The 12,434-nt window shown below is 46.6% G+C and overlaps 7 protein-coding genes across 7 annotated transcripts; 6 read left to right on the top strand and 1 right to left on the bottom strand.

Moving 5' to 3' along the window:
* Positions 1-130: 130 nt before the first annotated feature.
* On the top strand, positions 131-1,320 carry POJ06DRAFT_255968 (uncharacterized protein). Its single transcript, XM_056187962.1, has 6 exons — positions 131-368; positions 447-597; positions 627-964; positions 991-1,100; positions 1,154-1,219; positions 1,245-1,320. Exons 1-6 carry the CDS (start codon positions 310-312, stop codon positions 1,256-1,258), a joined length of 738 nt encoding a protein of 245 aa, XP_056042549.1. The 5' UTR covers positions 131-309; the 3' UTR covers positions 1,259-1,320.
* POJ06DRAFT_255965 (uncharacterized protein) lies at positions 981-1,788 on the top strand. Its single transcript, XM_056187961.1, has 2 exons — positions 981-1,569; positions 1,634-1,788. The coding sequence occupies exons 1-2, from the start codon at positions 1,287-1,289 to the stop codon at positions 1,780-1,782; spliced, it is 432 nt and encodes a 143-aa protein (XP_056042548.1). The 5' UTR covers positions 981-1,286; the 3' UTR covers positions 1,783-1,788.
* A 910-nt stretch (positions 1,789-2,698) lies between these two features.
* On the top strand, positions 2,699-3,742 carry POJ06DRAFT_198785 (ATP11 protein-domain-containing protein; the record flags this gene model as incomplete). The annotated part of the gene is made up of 2 exons (XM_056185127.1): positions 2,699-2,919; positions 2,974-3,742. 2 exons carry the CDS (start codon positions 2,699-2,701, stop codon positions 3,740-3,742), a joined length of 990 nt encoding a protein of 329 aa, XP_056042547.1.
* A 352-nt stretch (positions 3,743-4,094) lies between these two features.
* POJ06DRAFT_255959 (uncharacterized protein) lies at positions 4,095-5,944 on the top strand. Its single transcript, XM_056187960.1, has 3 exons — positions 4,095-4,317; positions 4,377-5,012; positions 5,066-5,944. Exons 1-3 carry the CDS (start codon positions 4,125-4,127, stop codon positions 5,848-5,850), a joined length of 1,614 nt encoding a protein of 537 aa, XP_056042546.1. The 5' UTR covers positions 4,095-4,124; the 3' UTR covers positions 5,851-5,944.
* Positions 5,945-7,732, bottom strand: POJ06DRAFT_255957 (polypeptide release factor). The gene is made up of 4 exons (XM_056187959.1): positions 7,508-7,732; positions 7,440-7,451; positions 7,337-7,386; positions 5,945-7,278 (listed from the first exon to the last, which is right to left on the bottom strand). The coding sequence occupies exons 1-4, from the start codon at positions 7,570-7,572 to the stop codon at positions 6,086-6,088; spliced, it is 1,320 nt and encodes a 439-aa protein (XP_056042545.1). The 5' UTR covers positions 7,573-7,732; the 3' UTR covers positions 5,945-6,085.
* A 1,458-nt stretch (positions 7,733-9,190) lies between these two features.
* POJ06DRAFT_127722 (uncharacterized protein) lies at positions 9,191-10,791 on the top strand. Its single transcript, XM_056184329.1, has 8 exons — positions 9,191-9,704; positions 9,762-9,833; positions 9,885-9,898; positions 9,948-10,097; positions 10,153-10,223; positions 10,276-10,343; positions 10,406-10,526; positions 10,580-10,791. The coding sequence occupies exons 1-8, from the start codon at positions 9,424-9,426 to the stop codon at positions 10,775-10,777; spliced, it is 975 nt and encodes a 324-aa protein (XP_056042544.1). The 5' UTR covers positions 9,191-9,423; the 3' UTR covers positions 10,778-10,791.
* A 178-nt stretch (positions 10,792-10,969) lies between these two features.
* On the top strand, positions 10,970-12,036 carry POJ06DRAFT_127653 (ribosomal protein L23/L15e core domain-containing protein). The gene is made up of 3 exons (XM_056184328.1): positions 10,970-11,183; positions 11,475-11,811; positions 11,863-12,036. The coding sequence occupies exons 1-3, from the start codon at positions 11,165-11,167 to the stop codon at positions 11,945-11,947; spliced, it is 441 nt and encodes a 146-aa protein (XP_056042543.1). The 5' UTR covers positions 10,970-11,164; the 3' UTR covers positions 11,948-12,036.
* The last annotated feature ends 398 nt before the right edge of the window (positions 12,037-12,434 follow it).

The following is a 12,434-nucleotide window of genomic DNA, read 5'->3' as shown; positions in this document are numbered from 1 at the left end:
AAATCACTCGCAAAAAACTGGCACTAGGCAGGCACTCGTATTTCCGGTACCTGTGCCTCTCATATAATTATAAATATCCCCCTTCTGTCCCCTCTGCCTCTGCTCCCATTCGCCGCTGAACGCACATCTCCCCTGCTGGCACCACTACTGTCTTTTTTCTGACAGCTTGACATGGAGACCGCTTGCGGAATGGGTAAGTTGAAGTATCCGGACCACTGATTTAGCATTCAAATAACTTACTTGCTGTATAGATAAGCCTCAAGCTCCTCCTTGCCCATGCGCTGCATCGGCGAACAGAATACTCCGAACATGAAAATTGTTCCCAAGCCATTTTGGAGTGAAGATTCCGCTCGAATCAGTCGCACACTGTGGCTGCCTTCTCTTAATCTGATCGAACGCGAATGGACTGGCGAACTCGTAACTGAAGGCTAGGGAACCTGTGTAAGACAGTCTGCATCCGAGGCCGAGCAGCCAATCACTGACTGTCTATTGGCATCAACTGCGGAATGCGCGACAGACGATAAGAGAGAAAGAGCAGCAAAACGAAGAAAGAGAGAGGAAGAACAAACAGAGAAGAACAGCCAGAGAAGGCCAGACGTTTCAGGCTATATCCAACCACAGAGTAGAAAGCGATCCTTCGAAACTGGTTCGGCACCGCCAGCTGGACATACAGCCGATGTTTGGATGCCGTGGAAAAGAAGGAGGTTGCAAAAAACGAGAAGGACCTAAGAGCGGCGTTCCTTAACAAGGATGCAATTGACAACATGGGCAAGAAGTGGGTGTTGGAAACCCCATACGACATTAGGAAAGCCGCCTTGCAAGACCTTCTCAAGGCATATGATTCCGCACATGCCAGGTACACAAATGACAAGAAGGTGTTCAAGATTAAGCACCGATCTCGCAGAAAGTCTCGCCAGGAGAGCATTGTGATACATCATAAGCACTGGTCCAGAGTGGAGGGGAAGTACGCGTTTCTTCGCAAATGAAAAGCGCTGAACCACCCCCACCCGATCTGAATTACGACAGCAGGCTTGTCTACCAAAGCACTACCGGTCACTACTACCTTTGCGTACCAATGCCTTTGCGGGTTTCGACGGGCCGTCTTCTGGTCGATTAATATCTCTGGACCCGGGCGTGCGAACATTCTTGACAGGCTATAGCCCGGACGGCGAAGCGATCGAGCTCGGCAAAAATGACATTGGTCATATCTATAGGCTTTGTCACTGGCTGGACGAGCTGCACAGCAAATATTCCGTGAAAGAATTACCCGCACAAAGAGGTGGCGCATGAAAAAAGCTGCAGAGAAACTAAGACGTCGGATACAAAACTTGGTCAGCGATATGCACTGTCGCATTGCAAAGTATTTGTGCACAACATTCAACCTTGTCATCCTACCAAGCTTCCCAGTTAAACAAATGGTGATGCGCAAGGGTGGACAGCGGCGGCTCAGGTCAAAGACGGCACGAGCTATGGCCACTTGGTCGCATTACAGATTCCAACAACGACTTCTCGACAAAGCGCGAGAATATAAATCGTGCAAAGTCGTCTTGGTCTCTGAAGAATACACTAGTAAGACATGCGGAGATGCGGAAAACGCAACGACGTTGGGGGTAGTAAAAGTACTCTTGCAAAGAATGTCGCTTTGAGTGCGACCGCGATGTCAATGGTGCACGGAATATTCTGGTGCGTTGCATGACAGTAGATCGGACAGTAGACAAATATCTACACAGGAACGACGATCGTGTGGATGGTCCAAATCCTGTGCAACAACCTGCACTTTAAGAGCCGCCACACCTTTACTTCGTAATTGCTGTGGCGCGCGTTGAGGCTCGCTCCTTCTCGGTCATCCGAGCTGCATGACTCTTGTCAAAACGAGTGAATGTTGCGCAAGCGCCTACTGTATTTAATTATATCTGTATGTAATTAAGAGCACAGGAGGTCAGCATTAGAAAGTAATTACAAACGCTTAGAAGAGCACTTCTACGAATCTCTGACAAATTTGAAACTTCCTGGCAGCAGTGACGATTGATTTGAATAATGAAGCGCGTGTCCTGCCCGGTTATATGGACTCCGCAATGTCGATAACAATCGACTGCTCTATCCTGAGCAACAAGAAAGGATGGATATCATAAATAACAGGTGGAATTCCATCACCAATCAAAACTTATCCCAAAATTATTTCATCGTAAAAACCACGCAACATCATGGATCTGCAACCACAGACATCTAAATGTTAACAAGTATAATACTTAACACCAGTTATTATCAGCATCAATGCCGAGCCAATCCCTCCATCTCACTTCATAGCTGAAACGGGTAATCCTGTCGTTTGTTAATAATGATCTGGTAGATTGGATGTGATCACTAGAATAATTCATCTGACCAATTCCGAGTAATCAAGGCATTTCATAGATTTAATATTAACATATTAAACGTCAGCTGATAACTACAAATAGATGATAGAAGCGCTTGGATAGGGAACCAATGAGGCAATGGCGAAAATTTCGTTAGCGGTGACAAAAGAATCACTGCACACAGAAGAGCCGCAGAGACAAATTGGTTCATGCACGCTAACTTCATCATATTACATCTATCCACGAGTACCGCCTTGCTGTGGAATATCATCCTGGTTAATAAATTTCGAATTTATTCAACCCGAAAACACTACGTTCGCTCAAGTTGTACCACGCTCGAATCGATGGCTAGTGTTGCACATTCACAGAGGGCGATACCGCGACTCGTGACGACCTTCAACATTTCATCACTGCTCGTAAAACGAGCATTCAATTCGTCATGTGTTCGACCGTACGCTCGTATTGTTCACAGTTATGTGGCTAATTATAGCACTGTCGTTCCGTCAATCTCAGAGCAGGATGTTGTCGAGAGATACAAGGACAAGCTTGACAAGCTAATGAAAGAGTATGGCAACGACCATGAGATTACTTTGAGCCAGGATGTTGACTGTTAGGGCAGGAAAGGTGCTGATACAATAGATGAGCTGAAACAGCATTATAAAGACGATATCCTTCGACTCCGACAAAACGAAAAGCTCGCACCGCAGTTCAAGGCACAACGAGATGATTCCGCTGCCGCATTACCAAGGATCCCCAAGATTCCGAAAGGCAATGCGATAAGGACACTATCATCCTACGTTGACGTTGGGAAACTGTCGCAGCACGAGGAAATCAGGGATATTGAACTAATCTGGCGTGCGCGACATGCGCACGACCCGTTCTCTCTTTGCGCAACACTGGATGTCGAGACTTTTGAGCGGATAAGGTCAAATGCGCAGGCATATCCCATGTTCATCTTGCCGCTTCCGCGTGTTGTTGGGGCAGTTGAAACGAATGAAGCTAAGGGGGGAACAGAGATGCATTTTGTGCAGTGGACTTTCCCGGAAAAGAATACCACACACTGTTTGCTGACATCGTTGCTTGAGTACAAGCTGCATACGGAATTTGCGCGTCCGCATACGACTCTGATATTCCATTCGGAACTAGCAGGGTCACGGGGTGTCGTGCTATTGAATGGAACTGTGGAGAAGGACATGAACATCTCACCCGCCGACGCTCAGCTTTTGGTTTTGACTCTGCAAAAGTTTTACAATTCAGATCCGAAGGGTATTACGGAACCGTATGAGCGTGAAAAGGCGCTCAGACGGCGGATGCTTCTTGATCTATTTAAAAGCGGAGCCGGATTTGATGTGAAGGATCTTATCCGCGAGGCGGAGATGGCGGACTAGTTAGTATTGTGGTTTGTATATAAAGATGGTATAACTAGAGTAAGTTTGAAGTTGATAAGTATATGTTGTTCGAGAAGTATATAGATAATATATTGGGATATGGCCGAGCCAAGTATGTGTTGCGAACGTTGCTGGATAACGAACAACGCCAAGGTTACTTACTCTCTTCCAACAGAAGTCCACTCGTCGTAACCCAATCTTATTTGTGTATGTTGGTAGATCATGCATGAGACGTCGAATTAGTATTGATTTTGTGGCCGGATTCGTGGCTGACAATCATGAGGTGTTCGTATGCAAAGTAGTCACCGAACAAGTTGGACCACCGCCCCTGAATTAAGAAGCAAAACTCGTGAGTCAACAGGATGGGTAGCATAGCATCTAGATGAAAATTTCCTACCGCCAAGTAATATCTCTAACAGGCGCCGTTAGATTAAATACTTGCCCGTCACAACCTCTCGTTGCAACTGTTTTTAAGCAATATTCAACAGGCGCTGTAGTTAGACCAAAGATGGCCCGAAAAGAGAGGAAGGAGATAACCCAACAATTCACGCTCAAGACGCCGAAGGGAACCAAAGGTGTGTCATATCGGTAATCGTACAGTCCTTGAACGAAGGAAGACTGACACAACATGCAGACTGGGCTGACAGGGACATGGTCCTCCGCAGTCGCATCTTTGATACCATTACCTCAGTCTTCAAGCGCCATGGCGGTGTTACAATCGACACTCCAGTGTTCGAGTTACGCGAGATCCTTGCCGGCAAGTACGGGGAGGATTCGAAGTTGATTTACGATTTGCAGGATCAAGGTGGTGAATTGTGCTCTCTCCGATACGATTTAACTGTGCCATTTGCGCGCTTTCTTGCAATGAATCCGACAATCCAGCAAATCAAGCGGTACCATCTTGCCAAAGTTTACCGCCGAGACCAACCAGCCATGACCAAGGGCCGCATGCGAGAATTTTACCAGTGTGATTTCGATATCGCGGGACAATACGAGAGCATGATTCCGGACTCGGAAGTTTTGTGCATTGCCGCCGAGGGCCTCACTGCTCTCGGCATTGAGGAGTTTGTGATCAAGTTGAACCATCGAAAAATCTTGGACGGAATTTTCGCTGTTTGTGGCGTTCCCTTTGGGGACGTGCGAAAGATTAGCAGTGCTGTCGATAAGCTTGACAAAATGCCGTGGGAAGATGTCAAGAAAGAGATGACCGAGGAAAAGAACCTTCCTGTCGAAGCCGCTGACAAGATCGGCGAATATGTCAAATTGAAGGGCAAGTTCATTGTTTGGAGGACTAACTATTGCAGTTGTCACTGACAATAGTAGGTGGCACTGATCTTCTTCAGCTGCTAAAGCAAGATGACGAGTTAATGTCGAACGAGTCTGCCGCAGCCGGTATCAGGGATATGGAAGTTCTCTTTAGTTACATCGCAGCGTTTGGCATTGAGGACAAGATTTCATTCGACCTCTCACTTGCCCGTGGCCTCGATTATTACACAGGAATTATCTACGAATGTGTTACCTCCGCCTCCGCTCCCCCATCCGAGAAGCTCACCAAAGACAAATCCCAAAAACCGGCGGACATGGACGACGATATTTCAGAGTATGTTGGTGTCGGTTCCATTGCTGCTGGTGGCCGCTACGATGAGCTAGTTGGCATGTTCTCGCAGAGCAAGAAGTCATCTGTCATGCCCTGCGTTGGTATCTCGTTTGGTGTTGAACGAATTTTCTCAATTATCAAAGCGAAGGAGGACATGTCCAAGATCCGCGCCAACGAAACCGAGGTTTACGTCATGGCCTTCGGTGGTGGTAAGGAGTGGACTGGCTTCCTTCCCGAACGGCTAAAAATATCCAAGCAACTGTGGGAAGCGGGTATTAGCGCGGAATTCCTCTACAAAAGCAAGCCCAAGCCGCGGCAACAGTTTGACGCGGCGGATAAGATCGGTGCGCCAGTTGCTGTTATCTTGGGACAGGAGGAATACGAACAGGGAAAGGTAAAAGTCAAAGAGCTCGGGCTTGGAGAGAATGCAGACGAGGGCAAAGATGTTGAGATAGAAAGGCTGGTGGACCATGTTCGCAGGCTGCTTCTGACTCTCAATCAGCGGAGTTAGAGTTTCAGCGACTTCCTTGTCAGTATTTTGTATCTGTAGAAATATGTAGAAATACTTAATGAAGATGAACTCTTCACAATAAAGGATAGAAAGTATATAGTACCCCGAAATACAATTCAAACGAACACAAGACAAGCTAACTAAAACGAAGCATAACCTTCCCAATCAACTACAAACCTATTCCTGTGTCAAACAATCCAGTACACTTATTTTATTTACCTTTGGTGCTTGCCCTTTAGTAGTCATCATCGTCATAGTATTCGTCATCAGAATCATCTACTAGTTGTTCGAAGTTAACCTTATATCGAAGTAATGCACCTATCCCACCGAAACCCTTAACGAATTGAGCTCCTTCGGACGACTTGTCGGTGACGAACTCAAGCGCAGCACCAAAGTCCTTGTATTTCTCGGCCAACCACTCAATCATGGGCTGCTCCTCGATAATTTCCATCTCCTGGCCGGTGGCTTTATCAAGAAACTTTTCTTTAGAATTTGCCTCGTTAGATTTTGACACATGGACAGTCACTGGGTCACCACTAGAGCTCTTGAGGGTGTAACGAACCACGTCAAGGTTCTCGTAGACAATAACAGTCTCGCAAGCGCCAAGATCGAGAGCTTTGAGAGTGTCTTCCACACCGTAGCAGTACTTTCCAGTATCCTGGGCAATTTCATCAAAGTATTGAAGAATAAGCTTCTTCTCTTGGATAAATTTAACGTTCGAAAGAGCCTCCGCAGACAGTTCGATAGCCTGGTTGAAACCGTTCTCGCCACCGTATGATACGTCGACGACCTTAATGATCTTGGCCTGCAACCGACCGTCGAACATATCAGATTGGGAGAGCTCGGTCTTAAAATCAGCTGAACCGGCCAGAATGAGACCAGTCACGTTAACTTTATCGTTGGTGATGAAGTTCTGGACGGCAACTTCGGCCACCTTGCGAACGTAGTTGTGACGCTTTTCCTCACGTAAACGTGCGAAACGCAACGCTGACTGACCGCCACGACCGTGCTTCTTCGGCAGATCGACTGTAAACTTGTGGAGGACCTCGCGAGTATTGCCGGAGAGCGTACCGAAAAGTGCACCGTTACCGTCCATGATTATAAAGCCGAACTTGGAGTTGGACTCCAGTAACTCGGAAAGAGCTTCAGTGTGAAACTTGTTGTCGCAGAGGTAGAGCGAGGTATTGATGGGCTTGAAGGGTTCGAAATCAATGTTAAGCTTGCGCTCCTTACCCTCAGCTGTGATAATTTCACCGCAATATATTACTAGACCATTCGGTGGGACTCTGTTGTACAATTTCAGACGCTGCTGAGTAGATGTGATTGCACTCAACACTGACAGACGGTTCACCCGCGACTTGATGTTGGAAGCTGTGCCGTACTCGTCCGCCAGAAGTTTGGCGATTCGCGGAATCTGATCTTTGGGTGCTTCGCCGGTCATTAGCAGCTATTACACCGATTTTGGCATACATCCAGCAGTACATACGAATAATGAGTGAAATCATAGATGTGCCATTTCCTCTCGCGGCTTCCAAACTGCGCATCGTTAGTTTCAATTCAATGCCAGATCGTCCATTCTCCACGCGCACCTCTTGATAAGTCTATAACCATGTTAACATCAAATATATATCAGATTAGCCATCCTTGGAATACTCACTTTTTGACTTTCCAGATCTCGATATTCTTCTCCGCGTCCGTCTCCAAACTATTCGTGGGCGCCATTCCGAATTATGAATAACAATCACAAGGAAAATACAATGTCTATGCTCACGTATAATGCAAAAAACCGAAAACGTCAGTGTAGTACAAAATGGAGCACCGAATCAATTCAAGTTCAGTGTTCGAACCAGATTCAATCGGTCAAAAGAGTGCCTTTCTATCGCACGCAGTAGTTGAAATGAAAAAATTGTTGCGAACGTGCTGTTTCGATGTAGCAGCAGTTGGGTTAGGGATACTTGCCATATTGTTTAGCCGCATACCCTACATGGTTGAATGGTAGAGAGAAAAGCAATTGTTGTAGGGGCAGTGGAGGTATAAGATTCACAGCATTGGGGCTCTTTCTTGGGATGGATTGCCGCCTGCCAATTAGATGTTTTGCCACTGTGCTATTCACTGTCTGCTGTTCGATATGGCTTGTCGAAGTCACACAACAGTTGACACCGCAAGTTCAGAATACCTTTAATTAATTGCAGACTCACTTGGCGCCGTGCTCATAGTGAGCGTCGATCTACTTAATCGATTGTGATGATTGTCATACAAAGGGAGAAGACCTCCGATGGGAGTGTCCCCGCTTGCGGTGGTTACATCAGCAGATACCACTAGTATACTAAATAGATGCGATTAAAAGCGTTACTGGACGCGAACGAGTAGTGAGTTCGTGACAGTTATTAGGGATCTATTAGCCGCGTTGCCGCGACTCGTTCATCAGTGTCAGCATCACTGCGACCCAATTAGCCCCTCATTATATCATTATCTCATAATTATTAATACGACCAATACACATTCAAGGATGCCTAACACCTTGAGCCCCAAATAGCCAGAGCTAATCGATCAGCTGGTGTCCATGGAGACATCACTGGACGGGTCGGACCTTGAAGAACGAGCCTCGACCAATTCTCATCAGAGCACGGCCCGCTTATGTGGGAAAATCAAACTCCTCCAGTTTTACAAAGTCGTGATGCAACAAATAGCCAATTACCTTTTCGTTGTCCCCGCGTGGTTGGCTCGAGAAAGACGTAGCGGGTGCGAGGATCTTACAGAAACAGACAGTGGATAACAGAGGTCAACCAAGCGCGCACAATATCCGGCCCGCGTAGATGCTCATTGCGACAAGGAGATGGAATCCCAGCGCCGCTCATGAAAGGTGCAAGACTATCTCCGATAACGTAGTAGAGTCTGCATTACTGTTAGTACCTTGCCGAATTGCGAGCTCCATTAGGAAAGCGTGTCCCGGTATAAAGAAAGTGTGTTGGGTTATTCACAGATGACCCCAGTGCTGCGAATCAGAGTGTTTTAATCTCCGAATATTATTTCAGTGTACCGGCTATTGAATCTTTAAAGTTGAGATAGCAATTACCATAAATAAACCCCCACTCGAGCACGGTTAAGGGCAGCAAATATGTGTATATTTGCACACAATCAATTCTAGTCTCGTCTCCTCACTATATGTTACGTGGAGCTGGATGGCTTGTAACGATATATTTTAGAACCGGAAAGAGTTGCAGATATCATGAAGTTGTCAGCAGTGATTATCGATTCCACTTCACAGACACATTGATGTCGTTGGAGTGAGGTATATGTTGTCGACGAAGCCAATAACCGTGTATGCACACCGGCAGCCGACCGAGCTTAGGCCGGACCGCCGCCGGAGTCTCATGGAAGTACCCTAGTAGAAAGCCTCAACCCCATTCCTATCATGTCTCGGAATGGCGGTCAGTCGACAGGCCTAATTGGACTGTATTAGGATATCTGCGAATGCGTATACAATAATACGACGTCCAAAGGTCGCGGCCAATTGCCATTCGTTACATTAATCTCGACGGTTCAGTTCGCATATTTACGATACGATACACAATGCCGCCGCCTCTGAAAGTCAAGTTCGATTCGTCCACAAAGGCTCAATCGATAGGGGATATAGAAACGGTGTCGGGAGCTAGCAGTGCGAATGTGTTCGTGCCACAAGTCTGGCTCATAACAGATTGCGGTTCTGCTCTGGGACGAGATCTTGCGATCGAGACGTTGCTGAAGGGACACTATGTTGCTGCAGCCTGCAAGGAGGAGTCAATTTCGTCACTCAGTGAAATGCTGCAGCCCGAGTTCGGAGATCGTGTTCTAGTGCTTGAGATGGATCCCAAGTGAGTGTTAGAATATGAGCGGTTGGTTGCACGCCAGAGTGAGACTAATGCCGGCAGAAATAAACCACTCTGTCAGAGCTGCTTGGCGCGGCTATTAATGAGATGGGAGCGGCTTGATATAGTTGTAAAGTGAGTATGACGTGATGTTCACATGGAGTCGACGTCTGCTAACATCCGTAGTTGCTCTCTGAAATGTAAGTCACTAACATGCGACTGTCATCAACAGGCTGACGAAGAATACAGCCATTGTGGGTACGATAGAAGAAGCCAGCGAATGGCATATACGAGAGCAGTTCGAAGCATTGCTTTACGGGCCGGTGAATGTGATTACTACCGTGCTACCAGTGTTACGAAAGCAGAAATCTGGACATATATTATGTGTGACAGGAATAAGTACGTTCTTGAATACGTGTTCTGGTTTCTGCGAATAGAGACCTAATCCGTATAGCTGGACATATGGGTACGCCCAGCTTAGGACTCCTAACGTCGGCTGCACACGCATTAGAAGGATATGCTGAGGTACGCTGTTTCTCTGATCCAACTCGAGTCGCGCAACTTACCCTTGTGGTAGGCACTGGCATTTGAAGTGGCCCCATTTAATATTAAAGTCACCGTGGTACAGCCAGGGCTTGAAGCAGCGTAAGTTGCCTTCCTTTCGAAGACCTCATATGGCGGTATTGGCGCTACTGACATTGACCTAGGGTGCTTGCCAATCCAATCATTTTCACTTCTCAACAAGAACATTATAAGAATACATTAAGCGGTACAGTGCGATCACTATTATCATGCCAAGAACTGTCGCCGGAGTTGCTAGCTAAAAATGTATATACAAACAATCCTTAGGATTATGATCCGCAGGAAAGCTAACATTCTAGGTCGCATTCGCAATTTTGAGCGTGGCGGGCGTCGACAATCCACCTGGTCGGATCGTTGCCGGTGCGGAGGCAATAGTGCAGACCAAGGATAAGTTGCGAACCGTCAGCGAGGAGATGGAAGATATGTTAGAAGTTAGTTTTGCAGCTGACGCGGAACCGCTGACAGAGCAGCAACGGCGCGAGCTGTCTGGGGAGTGATATTCGGCGCAATTGTGAATCTGGCATTTAAAATGGATGTACAATATGTGTAATACTAGTAGGATTTTTGATCGTGTATACTAGATTATGAAATGTGTTTGTCGTGAACACCTCGTCAACGCTTGGAGCTGCGAAATTAAAACAAACTCCGAAGCTAAGCCACAGAGCTGCGCCTCAAATGCGACGCGAGCAGGCGCCGCAAAACTTACGGCTTGCAAGTTAGGGCAAGACCCTAAAGAATTAGCAGTCACGCTACACGTGCAAGCGGCGGTAGAGTGAAACGGTTCAGGTTAGCAACAACACCCGTGCTAGCAACTCCCAAGAAGCAGGAGAGGCATTTGCATCGGCAGGACTTTGATCACCAACAAACATCCGCATATATCAGCAATGGCACCGAAGTCTAACTGTGAGTATTTGTCACTCTTTGTATGCGAAACTTGTGACAAGAGGACGATTTCATGAAATGCGGTTGAGAGGCGGGGAGATCGATTGAGTATTTGCAATACAATAACAGATATTGAACCTACTGCAACAAGGATTTCACGACGGCATCTTTGGAAGGCTCGAGATTGCGAAGGTTGCCTCTGATGTGTTAGACAAGTCATAGCAGGGATACGGAGATGGACAACGCCTCACAACCGCTATTTCATTCGAATTTTTCGTCCTCAACGGTTGACTATGAGCTAACATAAATTAGCAGCTGAGAAGGCTGTCGCGGCCAAGAAGGCCGTAGTCAAAGGCATCCATGGCAAGAAGGTCACTAAGGTCCGCACCTCGACTACCTTCCACCGCCCCAAGACACTCCGTCTCCCGCGGACGCCCAAGTACCAGCGCAAGTCGATCGCACATGCTCCCCGTCTTGACCAATACAAGGTCATCATTGGCCCGCACAGTAATGAGTCGACCATGAAGAAGCTTGAGGAGTCGAACACTATTGTCTTCATTGTTGACATCAAGGCCAACAAGAGACACATCAAGGATGCATTCAAGAGCTTGTACAACGTGGACGTGGCCAAGGTCACTACACTCATTACGTAGGTCGAGTGCTTATTTCAATCCTGGAAGGAGAAGCTAACACATGGTAGCCCTACCGGAAGCAAGAAAGCATACATACGATTGGCGTCAGAGAATGATGTTTTGGACGTTGCGAATAGAGTCGGTTTCATTTGAGCGGTTCACAAAATAGGGAAGAGGCGGGTTCAAGCGTTGTATTTTGTAATCTAGTAGTCGGAAATAAATCATACAGCACATAAATTTATATTCAGTGCTCACCATGAGATCTTGTCTGAATGTTAGTGATACTTAGCCGAATTTTCTTCGAGTAAGTTTTGGCGAATAAGTTATCGGGGCTATTATGGAGTGAGCCCAGTCGCAGATACAATTATACACCGCAAAGGAACGACTATACCGATGCACTGGTTTGTCATCGTTGTTCTATGGGCATTAATATACCTCAATAACTTCACAGTCGGCCTGTTGCTTTTCCGATGGGGGTGGGAAATGCCAATATTGTCTGAAAAGGAATGATATTGGAGATTGGACTTTCCCGCCATAGTGCTACAAGGGCCGCCCTTTACAGTTATGAATATGGAATGATTATTATACAACGTAAGTCCATGAAAATAATGGCACAAAATACAATAATTGTTCATAACCT

The sequence above is a fragment of the Lipomyces tetrasporus genome, assembly GCF_029532465.1.
Source record: "Lipomyces tetrasporus strain NRRL Y-64009 chromosome Unknown POJ06scaffold_7, whole genome shotgun sequence".
Taxonomy (NCBI): Eukaryota; Fungi; Ascomycota; class Lipomycetes; order Lipomycetales; family Lipomycetaceae; genus Lipomyces; species Lipomyces tetrasporus.
The sequence above is the reverse complement of the archived record's forward strand: the minus strand, read 5'-3'. Positions and strand labels throughout refer to the sequence as shown.

Excerpts from the sequence above, each read along its gene's own strand:
- POJ06DRAFT_255968 (XM_056187962.1), top strand. The coding sequence starts at position 310 with ATGAAAATTGTTCCCAAGCCATTTTGGAGTGAAGATTCCGCTCGAATC. Across the intron at positions 598-626 it reads ACAGCCAGAGAAGGCCAGAC|AAAGCGATCCTTCGAAACTG; the intron begins GTTTCAGGCTAT and ends ACCACAGAGTAG. Across the intron at positions 1,101-1,153 it reads TTTGCGGGTTTCGACGGGCC|GCTATAGCCCGGACGGCGAA; the intron begins GTCTTCTGGTCG and ends CATTCTTGACAG.
- POJ06DRAFT_255965 (XM_056187961.1), top strand. The coding sequence starts at position 1,287 with ATGAAAAAAGCTGCAGAGAAACTAAGACGTCGGATACAAAACTTGGTC. Across the intron at positions 1,570-1,633 it reads GGTCTCTGAAGAATACACTA|AATGTCGCTTTGAGTGCGAC; the intron begins GTAAGACATGCG and ends ACTCTTGCAAAG.
- POJ06DRAFT_255959 (XM_056187960.1), top strand. The coding sequence starts at position 4,125 with ATGAAAATTTCCTACCGCCAAGTAATATCTCTAACAGGCGCCGTTAGA. Across the intron at positions 4,318-4,376 it reads GACGCCGAAGGGAACCAAAG|ACTGGGCTGACAGGGACATG; the intron begins GTGTGTCATATC and ends CACAACATGCAG. Across the intron at positions 5,013-5,065 it reads CGAATATGTCAAATTGAAGG|GTGGCACTGATCTTCTTCAG; the intron begins GCAAGTTCATTG and ends TGACAATAGTAG.
- POJ06DRAFT_255957 (XM_056187959.1), bottom strand. The coding sequence starts at position 7,572 with ATGGCGCCCACGAATAGTTTGGAGACGGACGCGGAGAAGAATATCGAG. Across the intron at positions 7,279-7,336 it reads TATGATTTCACTCATTATTC|CACCCAAAGATCAGATTCCG; the intron begins GTATGTACTGCT and ends TGACCGGCGAAG.
- POJ06DRAFT_127722 (XM_056184329.1), top strand. The coding sequence starts at position 9,424 with ATGCCGCCGCCTCTGAAAGTCAAGTTCGATTCGTCCACAAAGGCTCAA. Across the intron at positions 10,344-10,405 it reads CAGCCAGGGCTTGAAGCAGC|GGTGCTTGCCAATCCAATCA; the intron begins GTAAGTTGCCTT and ends ACATTGACCTAG. Across the intron at positions 10,527-10,579 it reads CGGAGTTGCTAGCTAAAAAT|GTCGCATTCGCAATTTTGAG; the intron begins GTATATACAAAC and ends CTAACATTCTAG.
- POJ06DRAFT_127653 (XM_056184328.1), top strand. Across the intron at positions 11,812-11,862 it reads AAGGTCACTACACTCATTAC|CCCTACCGGAAGCAAGAAAG; the intron begins GTAGGTCGAGTG and ends AACACATGGTAG.